General features: G+C 42.3%; 1 protein-coding gene across 1 annotated transcript; it reads left to right on the top strand.

The window, feature by feature from the left end:
• Window positions 1-2,845: 2,845 nt before the first annotated feature.
• LOC147613237 (uncharacterized) lies at window positions 2,846-5,576 on the top strand. The gene is made up of 3 exons (XM_086782071.1): window positions 2,846-3,848; window positions 3,988-4,512; window positions 4,713-5,576. The coding sequence occupies exons 1-3, from the start codon at window positions 3,120-3,122 to the stop codon at window positions 5,316-5,318; spliced, it is 1,860 nt and encodes a 619-aa protein (XP_086638197.1). The 5' UTR covers window positions 2,846-3,119; the 3' UTR covers window positions 5,319-5,576.
• Window positions 5,577-11,942: the final 6,366 nt, after the last annotated feature.

Raw genomic sequence — 11,942 nt, forward strand, 5'->3', positions numbered from 1 at the left:
GAACTTCTTCATCTTCATTTGCTCATTGATCCCTTCCACATACATGAATAACTTCATAAAACTTTTTATGTACTCCCTTTCTACTATAATGCCATTTTGAGAAAGCTCATAGCATTGCTCATGGTATTTATCAAACACTAACGGTGAAATGAATGTCATGTTCATCTCTCTTTTCAACTCTTTTCACCAAGTGTCTCCACCATTGGTGTGCATAGTCTTCCATATGTAATGAGGCAAATTGAACCTTATCCCCTTCACTTTTTGGGTAAAGCTGAAAATAAGTGTTCGTTCTTCATAATGTTAGAAGAGGGATCATCTTTGTTATCGGGAAACTTGTACTTTTGCCATTGGTTGTAAAAAGATAGGAATTGAGCAAAATCCTGGTATTCCTTCTTGATGTAAGGGGGAAGCTCTACCCAACGAGCATAAGCCACTCTTTTCATGTGAATATTTTCATTAGATTGCAACACATCACTCCCCATAGCATCTTCTTCCACATGTATGGGCTAAATTAGATTGGGTAGTATTGGAACCCTCCTAGAATCACCATATTGATTCTTTGGCAAACAATATGAGGTCTCCCATGCACGTGTGAAGAACCAGGCTGATTTGGAAAGTTTTTTTGTACTTCCCCATGAGGTCTTCTTGCATCCGCCATAAAGCTCACATGTGGTTTTACGTGTAGTCTTCATGGTGGCTTCATGAGTTTCCTTCATTACTTGCTTGCCCTCTCTATGAGTAGATAGACCTCCTTCTTATGCATTAAATTTACTCTCCATAGCCTCAAATTCAGTCACAATGTTGGCACCCATGGATTGAATGCTTTAAGTAAGGGCATCGAATTTATCCACAAGCATGTCATTGGAAAGGTTGGGAGAGGATTGACCCTATGAGAAGTGGATTTTTGAGCACTACCCATCATGGTTTCTTCTCCAACTTCTCTTTACACTTGTCCCAAGGCATCATCATGCTTCCCCAATTCATCCATAGTGTCTTCCATAGTGCCTAGGTCTTGCTCATGTAATCATTCCCCTTCAACTTCATCCATGGAAAGAAGAGAGTTCGTTGGTCTCTCCCCTTGGCTTGCCAGCCACCATAGAAATACTATTTTTAAGAAAATGGCAATAAGTGGATCTAGGGTTATTGGATTTGAACAAGATAAGGTTCTTTAGAAAGGTAATGAGATGAGGAATAAGCCTATGTGATTATTTTAGGTTGAAGCCGAGCCCTAGTATTCTCTGTTTTGGGTTTTTGTAAAATAGGTTTTCACCAAAAATGGGTCATAACTCCCCACTCAAGAGTCTGATTTAGGAATTCTTTAGCTTGTTATAGGATCGTCGTAGTAGGGGGTACTACATTTTAGGTAACACCTCGTCAAGTACCTATTTTGCCCACTAACAGTGTTATGTAAAAAAATAAGCCTTCACATTGAAAGGGGGTAACTAAAGCAGACCTTCATAGAAAGGGAACTTGTATAATTTAAAAAAAAAGTATATTTCATATCTACACATTGTAATATATGTGTGTGTGTGTGTGTAATGATTTTAGTCATTTTTTAAGGTACATATACTTGGTTCTGCCAATCGGGTATTAGTGTAGTGGTAAGAAAAGATTTTGTGAGTCTCTAGGTGATGGGTTCAAATCTCTCCTTATGTAAACGATGTCATCTGGTGTGTGTGAGTAGTGTACTTTCAAATTTTTCGCCAAGTCCAAAAAAAAGAAAAGAAAATTATTGGTTCTATTTTAAAATAGTTCTTATGATTTTAATTATTTTTTAAGGTGCTTGAAAATTATTGGTTTTATTTTAAAATCTAATTCCTATTCAGATCTTTAAAAAGAGTTGTATTTATATTGATTGGAAAAACTTTAAAGCTAACATTTGTTCTAGGAGTAAAGATAACATTTGTATTACCCCATATATTGAAGAACAAATTGAAAACTTTGGTCGATTTCCCAATACACTTTTCCTTACAAAATAATGGCACCCACTTTTGAATTTTAAAAAAACGATGCTTGGATGGCCCGGCCCACTCATCACGTGGGAACAGCCCTTAGAAGGGGCTTGTAGCGATTTAATACGGGGGACAAGTTCTGCTAATGACAGACACGTCGAAACAAAACTGCGCTGCTGCTGCTGCTGGCGGCAGGGCGCAAGCTACCTCGAGGAAAGCGCCCACATGACTCACCGTAGAAAGTAATTTCTTTCTACTTGACTCGAGTCTCACTGTCTCGTTCCGAGTGAGACTCCGAGCTCTTAAAAAACGTCGAAGAACCCAACTTATTAACCTCAATGAAAGACGACAGACAGGACCCACCAGGCTCAGCCAGCCAACCAACCAAGTAGAGTACTGAGTACTCACCACTCTGTAATCTTCTCCCAAGTCCCGGTCAGTCGGTTTGCAGGCGGCCCACGCCATGCAGATGCAAAATTGCAGGGAATCGAATCGATTGAAACGCCTCTACATGTGGACAAAGTCAGGCTTCTCATGACTCACCAGCAGGCAGCCACTCTCGTCTGTTGCCTCGAGGACTCACGAGTCGTCAGCAGGGCCCAGGCTTCTTTACGGGAGGCTCCTCATGCTACTTGGACCTTCGGAGCAGTGTCAGAAATAAACCTTTTTTTTCTAACCACTGAAAAAAGAAATATATATATATATAAAACCTTCTTCAAGTTCAACCGGTTTTTATTGAAAAAATTGCGTAGGTGAATCGATTTTATAACTAAAATTTCAAAGGTTTTGAATCTTCAAAATCAAAATTACAACCGTTTTCTTTTCTCAATTTATTTAAGAGCTTCCTCGATCCCCACACCATTATTAGCGTTCCCTCGAAGTTTAATAAAATTTGCCCCCGTCACACACTCTCTCATGGTGGAGACCTCATCTTGCAGTGCTACAAGCGCTCGTGAATGGTGATCTGCGCTCCTCCTAGGGAAACCCATGGTTGCTTACCAGCCACGACCTCGGGATTCGATTCCAGCCTGCATCCAGCCAGCATGTTCCAAGCTGAAAGGCGCAGCTGCAAGGAAGAGTACCTACCCGCATGGCACGTCCCATATGGAGACGTTCCGCGGATTTGCATACTGCTAGCACTCTGCAGGTTGGCACCATCAGGAGCACATGTCGGTTTCTAGTTCCCAAGACCAGCACTCTCACTTGTCAACCTCGCGCTCATCTGTCTCAAGCTTCTCGACGTTAATGAAAGCGAATCATCAATGTCAACCGGCTTTTGCCGACGACGGTGTTCAGAGCCTCTCAGAAGTAAGAAGCCTATTCCCGTGTACAGATTTCTTGAACTGCTTTTGTATAGGATACAATTCACCATCGGATGGCATTGTGTCGCGGAGAGGCTCGTGCACCAGCTCACCCAAGCGGCCTCAAGAATTTGATTTCTTTGGTTCCAATCTGGAGGAAGGGTTTGAGGTCTGCACTAGTTCGGACGTGGACTGCACCTTGTCTCTGGGATCAGGAGTTACTGGGCCGGATTTATGGGAGAGCAGCCGAGCAGATGCCACCATGTCCCGCTCTGGCTCCCCCTTACATTCGAGTACTAGATTACAAGCAACTCTGGCACTCAAAACGGCTGCAACAGCTTCTCACTTTCTTGCTGCAGCTCGGGCCGTGGAGGAGGAAGAGGAGCAGGGGTGTACGAATGAAGTTCTTGCGGCTGCCTGCAAGAGATCACGGGCTGTTTTCGACTATGCAGCGAGCTGTAGCTCCAAGGGCATGCTTCCATTAGCACAGTCTCTCGAAAAAGATGGGCCGTACTCCAGCATTATAAACGTTTCACACAAATGGACGCGGAGAACTAGGTTCAATTTCGATCCCCATACGAATTATAGCCTCGAGGTTTGGACTCTCGACTCTCAACCTGGTTTGTTCCACCTCGCAGGTCATATACATGCAGTTAGATGACTAGCTTTTGTAGTCGTGTTTTTTATTTGTGATTGGGAATCATAACTTACATGTGCACCTTATTTGGATGCAGGTCGCACACAAAAAAATCGATGCCTCTAGTGCTGATTTGTATGCGCGTGCAGCGCATCATTCATCAGTGGACGAGGAAACAACAAGCATGTCGAGAAGCTCGGTACGAGATCCATGTAGCAGATATCTTCGTGACGAGTCCCGCACACCAGTAGCCAAAAACGTGCAGATCAACTACAATAATGATGTGCTCCGACATCCCACTTCATTAACTTCTCGGCACAGAGGCAGCGCGGCAGACTTGCAGATCCTGGTGAAGCGGCCGCTGCAAAGCATCCTCGGCCAACAACAATGTCCGTCCGATCAATGGCAGCTCTCCAACGTTAGCGCGTCTACAGGCTTGATGCAGGAACACCAATATGATATAAAGGTCATGAGGCGCTGCTGGCAGGATGCAGGTGCTTTGAACTTGATAGACCATTCGTCGCCTTGTGGCAAGGGTCAAGAACGACATGCACCCAGAGTTTGTGGGCAGTGCAAGACGATGAAGACTCCGCTGTGGAGAAATGGACCTCAAGGTCCTAAGGTATAGCTCATCTCCTCGTATCATACGTCACTAGTGTGGGTGCCCATCGTTTTTCTTCGTTTGCGATCCGGTTGATTTAATGATCCTTCTTGTGCGCCTCGACGTACTCACAACAGTGTTCTTTGTGCTGGGAGATGACCACGTCTGATTAATATTCTGAGTTCTACCCTAACGTACTCTTTCTCTGTCAATGTTACCAGTCCCTTTGCAATGCCTGCGGGATTCGGTACAAGAAGGAGGAGAGACGAACTTCAGGCAAGTGTCCATCGGATCCGACCTCCCCCACAAGCACCATTTCGAATTACTGCTCGATCCTGTTCTCTGATCACATGAAATCCAAGGAAAAAGATTTGATTAAGCATCATGATAACGTTAACGCCGCCGCAGATGGTATAATTTATGCGGCGCCTTGTCCGTGCCATGATAGTCCACACCTTGTAGATGCCATGCTGCAGCTGTGTTCTCGCGACGAGGGAATGACCGCCAAGCAAGATGAAAAAGGGATATTAGCCTGCAAGTTTGGTGTCGGAGCAGTACATCCAGACCATCTCAAGCTTACGCCCTCCATTTATGCATCAACAGCAGGTAGTGGGCCACTGCTGCTGGCAAGTTCTTCTTGTATAAGCACCTCTAACTTCGGTCCTGGATCATCGACCACTCATGATATTGATGAAGAGCTCGTTCACGGGGGACCGAGGAGTTCTTCGATTAGTATGTCGGCCAGGGATTTTTTGAACTCTCTGGGTGCAGGCACGTCTGGGAGCTCCTCAGTAGTAGTTCGTTCGGCCGGCCCATCCAGCACCTAATTATTTATCGGCCTGTGAATGTACGGAAAGATGTGAGTGCTACTTGTGTGGCGCGATGCACGGCCCTTTCAGGCTTCAGCATCTTAATTTTGCAGCAGCTGATTAGCTGGGCGGCGGGGGTGAGACCCCTCTTGTAAGTACAATTCATTTTGATTGCAGTTACAATCCTCCTCCTCTCTTCTGTAGTGAATTTTCTCCTCGACCAGAAACGGTCCACGGCCTCTGGCCGTTACTCGAATATATGTGTGTCATGGGAAAGTACAGTTATTGCCACCGTTCTAATAATCGGAAGAATAATATCCTTTGTTGATTCAAATCGGGCAGTTCGACGTATACAATTTTAAGAAAAAGGACTGACGAGACCTTAGTTGTAAAACGCTCCCTTTTTCATAAATTTTTAATAAATTGCGGCCGTTATGAAACGCTCTCGTATTACGAACACGCCCCATCGGATCTCTCTGTCACCGTCTTACACGAATGCATCTTAAACAAATCTGCCTGTGTCATTAATTGTTCATAGAAAGGTTAGTATGGAAAGTCCCTATGTGTAAAGATAAATTATGCGAACACACGGTGTGTCCATAGAGAGAGGACCAAATTCGCCCATGCACAAGAAACATTGTTTCAAATGCCTTTTGGTCCATTCTAGTGGTGGACTTGTTATTCTTTGTTGAAATATGCGGTTGCTTGAGGACCTAGACACATCCTTGAACCACTTGGCATCCAATATAAAAAATTAGAATATCCTACATACAACCTTCAGGATATTTTGAATCATCACTACAAAACAATGGAGGTATTATAGCCACGCCAGCAGCCAGGCAACTTAGTACTATTTTCTTATGCTTTGAAAATCGTTGCTCGCTTACTAGCCCGTCTATTGGTTGCCCAATTAACAGCCATGCCAGTAGTGGAGGTAGGGATGTAACAAAAAAATAGGGGGCTCCCCTTGCTTGCACTATAGAAACTGTATTGCATGCAAGGGAAGCCCCCTATTTTTTAGCTTGTGCATGTGGAAGGGTGTGCATGTGAAGGTGAAGACAACAAATTTGTACATGATTGAGACCAAAGCATAGAGAAATTAAAGATACACTACAAGACACTGCTGCCATACACGCGTTCAATACACGCGATAAGTTACGGGCGCGTGTATGGTCGCGCATGTATATGAGTAGTATCGGACGCGTGTATATTGGCATCTAAATTCGCGTGTATACTGGTTTCAGAAACGCATCTACCAGCACGTGTATATTGGCATCTAAATTCGCGTGTATACTGGTTTCAGAAATGCGTGTATCGGCGCGTATATATACGCGCAATTATACACGCTTTATTACACGCGAGAACTTTATTAAGGAAAACTCCATTCCTTTATAAAATTAAAAACCATTTTCTTTAAACCATCTCATAGTACATTACAGTATATATCATTACACAATCCCACTACATGCATTTACAACAATGAAATATATTCAAAAATAAATCATGAGATGATAATTAAAAGATAACATATACAATAGAAATGTTATCAATTTAGAACGATACAGTGATGGATTAGTTAGGGTTCGATCTCATCTTCAATAAGATCCATCCTTGCCAAACGATCAACATCAATATCCATTTGATCAATTTGTAAGGCTACGATTAAATTTATTCCACTATCGATATTCTGTCCATTGATAATGGTATCGATGCCTTGATCATCCTCATCAACATCACCATTATCCTCAATGGTAGGGTCATCCTCATGATCATGAGAAATGGCACGCTCATCCTCATTATCATGACCATCTCTTATTTCTTGATCATCGATCACAACATCTTCATTGGCATGTTTGACATCATCTTCATTGCGGCTTGTTACATCCTCCATATGCTCCATATCAGTGAATGTATTATACATCACTTTGGAACGTGGTGCAATAGGGATGACGTACCACCAACTAATGTCATGCACCATTGGCAGATAGATAACCTACTCAAATACACATACTGCAGTAATTAATTAGCATATCAAAAGTCAAGGGGTACGCGAGCTTAGATATATATGTACATGAAACACATTAGTAAAAAAATTCATACCTGCTCACATTGTTGTGGCAATACGAGCCTATCTTTCTTTGTTTGCCAAAACTTTGTAGAGTCAATAGTTACATAGCCACTTGCATGGCATTTTATTGTTGCATTAGGCCCTTTTTCCACCACGTTCATTTGCCATTTAACATCCAAAACATACACAAAGAAGTGACGAAAGTCAACCCTAAATATGTCTTGGATTGTGCCACAATAATCATCCATTTTTCCATTAGCTCCCTCAAAGCTACTAATGACACCACAATCTTGTGTATTCCTCTTTTCATCAATTCTTTGTGTTCGAAAATGCTTGCCTTCATACCATATAGCATTGAACATAGTGCACTGGACCAAAATAGAAGCAATATTTGTGTAAGCAATGTGAATAAATATTAAAAGCAAATCACTTACAACTAATGCAAAACATTAGTTCTATGTACCTTTTACATGCATCCTCGTGCATACTCCCATTCTTCTGCTATGATATGCAGCCCCTCGCCGCTCTCTGCTCTCTCCATTTCCTCATGCAACCAATCAACATGGATATCATTCGAAAGTGTTGCTAGATGCTTAGGGTACGCCTTACGAGAGCCATGTTGCCTCCGAAAGAGAGCTCTTTCTGCTTGCCTTTTTGTCTTTACATCCTCATATCTTGTAACCCATCTGCTCATCACATCACTATTAAGGATGCAAGTGAAATTGAGATCATCAATCAATGTTCTGTCAATTACTTTACTACGTCCTTTTCCTTGAGGCACAATAGAGGTCATCCTCAAGTCCTCTTCATTGCTCCATATAGTCGGGGCAAAGAGCTATCCACCTGACCAAGAAATTCTGAAATATATACAAGAGACTCTTGTATCAACCAACCCTCGGCCATGCTTCCTTCGGGCCTTGCACTTTGCCTCACAAAGTCTTTTAAGGTCTTCATGAAGCACTCTAGGAAGAACATCCAACGTGCATGCACAGTGCCACATAAAGCAATTTTATCCACTAAATGCACAATGAGATGTAGTTGACTTATTGGAATGGTTCGCGAAAAAGTCTCCTCTACCAAACAAACCACCTCCACTGCCATAACACGCACATCATCCAACGTGGCTGGATCAATTGCTTTGGAACTAACATATCTGAAAAATAAATGAATATACGTTATACCTCATGTACGTTCATTTTGCAAGGTATAATGAAGGGTGATCTGACATGGGTTTAACATACCTCACAAGCTCGCCCATCTTATAAATATATTTTTTCAAACTCTTGTTTGCACAATGGTCGATGCTAGTAGGTAGTATGAACTGCGCACATAAGAGCACATGTATGTATGGTTTATGGCATTACAAAATTTAATTTCAACGTACAAGACTTGGAAAACACTTACTTGGAGCATCTTGTGCTAATCGTGGGACTTCAACCCATATAGTTGCTCAATGCCTCTTTTCTTAGTGGTTGTAAAGGCTCCCTTCAATGATCTCATGCATCCAGTGGGAGTACTCAAAGTGGTGATGGCCTGCTTTACCTGCTTCTCCTCTTTCTTTGATATAATCCATGGTACAGGCGGAAGACGAACGTGCCCACCCTCCTCTCGTGGGCCAAGCTTGATGCATGCGTCGTGCGACCCGCAAGTCCTCCCGTACGCTAACATTGTCTCGTTTACCAATAACATGTTTCCAAATACCAGATCCCACATTCTTGAAGATGTGCAAGGGATCAAGAAGATGGTTGATCTTAAGATGGGTCCAATATGGTAGCCGAAAAAAAATGAAGTACCTACACAAGGGATTGCTCTATGTGTTCTTTAATCCAATTAGAGACTATACAAAACAAGATTGAAAAACAAACCTGTACCTGTTCATGCCATTTGGAGGAAGAACATTTGTAGACTCCCAAAAACGCTTCTTTGCACGAAGTGTTTGTGGAGGAATGTTACTCTTACTAGAAACATATTTAGGATGATCTGACGGGAGAAATCGATGATGATTATCGAATATGGTCTTACACAAACTGTCAGCATACTCATGTACTAACGAAGGGCCACAAACAGGACATGCATGTTTACCCAATGTTTTCAAACTTGGTAAAATATAAATAAAAGTTAGAATAATAAAGTCAATAGTTATAATTAATATAGCCAATAGTATTAAAGTAGGGAGGTAATTAGAATTCTTACTAGAACAATCATTGTATCCTGGAAAGTCATGCATGGTCCACATCAACACTGCTTTTAAGTCGAAGTGTCGAGAGGAGAGAGGCCTACTAATGTCCACCACCGTAACACCTCTCCATAGTTCCTCCAACTCATCAATCAACGGTTCGAGATAAACATCCATATGCTTGACTTTATGTTTCCCTGGAATTAGAAGGGATAACATAAGGCGTCCCTTCTTGATCGCCATTGATGGTGGAAGGTTTTAATTCACCAACACAACTGGCCACATACTGTATGCGGTGCTTTTGAAACCAAATGGATTCACTCCATCCATACCTAGGCCGCCAAGTCTCAAGTTTTTGGGCTCTGTTTTAAAACTGGGCCACTCATCTTCAATATGCTTCCAAGCAGGAGTGTCTGCGGGAATTCTCCACATGCCATCATCCGATCGATGTGAGGAATGCCATGACATGAGCTCTTCTATGGATTTGCACTTGAACATGTGTTTGATGCGAGGAATTATAGGAAAGTGTCGCAAGACTTTATGAGGTACATCAAAACTCTTCACATCTATTCTATACCTTGCTTCACCACAAGTGGAACAATGTCAAAACTCCTTATGCGTTCCACGAAAGAGAATGCAATCATTGACGTATGCATGTATGCGATCATAATCCAATCCTCCAAGAGATGTCACATAGCGCCTCGCTATGTCTCGTGAGGTGGGTAGTCTATTCCCCTTTGGAAGCATGTTTGATAATAGCCTGCATCCAATATAATCAATTAGCCCTAAACCCTAAACCACTAATTCAAATTTGCAAGTTAGAATGCTTACTTCAATAATGCGTCAAGACTTGCATTGCTCCATCCATAAACTGTTTATATATTGAGTAGTTCAAGTGAAGCACGTAAAATAGAGAATGTGCACCCTTCAAAAACCGGTGTCGATAAAGCCTTGTAAAGATGCTCTTGTTCCATATCATCGTCGTCCATACCTTTGGGATCATCCCTTAAAAGATACTGCACCATATCATCAAACACTTCCTCTTCCACAACTTCGTGGGGTGCAGGACTATTGTCATCCCTTTCCGACTCATCTCTGAAAATAGATGCCGAAGCTCCAGCATCACCTCGTCGATGCTTTGCGTGCTCTCGCCGTGCATAGGGCACCATGTTAGGGTGTGGTACTGCATCCTGCTTCAATTAGAGTATATATATTACAACTCCATTAATTTAATTTGGATACCATGAGTCATTTAAATACTATCAATTTACATCTACTCACCTCTAAACCTGTTTGATTCCATTCTCCATACATGGAGATGTGATTCAAGGTAATTCGACGCGCTCGTACAATGCATCCTTGACATTGATTACACATACACTTAATCCTTTGTCCCAACCACACATCGCGATTACGATGACGCATTGTCTCATCCTCACCAGAACTGCTTGAGAAGGTTGATGACATCCTATGTACAAAAGAGCGAACACATAATCATAATCACTTTTTAATGAAAGTATAAAAATTTTCTATATCTTGTGTTAATCGCGTGTAACAGCACGTCTATATCCTTAAAATCCGTGTACAAACGCGGCTATATCTTGTGTTAATTGCGTGTAAAAGCGCATCTCTTTGTTTTAAATCGCGTGTAACAGTGCATCCACATCCTTTAAATTGCGTGTATAAACGCGGCTGTTTTATTATACACGCAAAAATACACGCGCTCCTACACGCAACCACCTGTATGTACCTAAAATAACCCACCGCCTTCTCCAAAAAACCATTTTCAAACTCAGCTTTCCTCTCCTTCGTCGCGCCGCCTCTTCCAACAGAGCACTAAAGCCAAGTGCAAGGAGCAGACATGGGTGCAAGGAGCAGACACGGGTGAAGGAAACCAGCCAAAAAGAAGACTCACTTTTTTAGAGGTGAGTCAGTTTGTCCTTTGTCCTGTCTCTTTCCTTCCATTTGTTTATGCGATTGTCTCTTTTCCTTATGCGATTATCTCTGTCCTTCTCTCTGGTCGTGCCTACTTCAGTACTTTTGTGAACGATTGTGTCAGTCTGGGCTTTTTTTATAAGAAAGATTTGTCGGTGGTCGATCATTTTCGAAATTTTTTTTGCGCAGGCCGTGTGTAGGAACGCGTGTATGTCTACGTGTACCGTGTTTGCACAAACTATTCACGCGCATATACATGCGTTTTTGGACGGGTTTCTACATGCGATTGTGTTTCACCCATGCTTGCGATCCAACTCAAGAGAGAGATGATCCCATCTACATATGGCTTGCCTTCACAAAATCATATGTGCTAGCTTGCATTTGTTCTTTGATACATAGAGTGATTCCCTTCATGGCGACTATATCTTTGATACATAGAGTGTTTCCCTTCATGGATCCTTCA

Source organism: Cibotium barometz, chromosome 44 (genome assembly GCF_041138505.1).
Source record: "Cibotium barometz isolate CiBa-2024 chromosome 44, ASM4113850v1, whole genome shotgun sequence".
Classification (NCBI taxonomy): domain Eukaryota; kingdom Viridiplantae; phylum Streptophyta; class Polypodiopsida; order Cyatheales; family Cibotiaceae; genus Cibotium; species Cibotium barometz.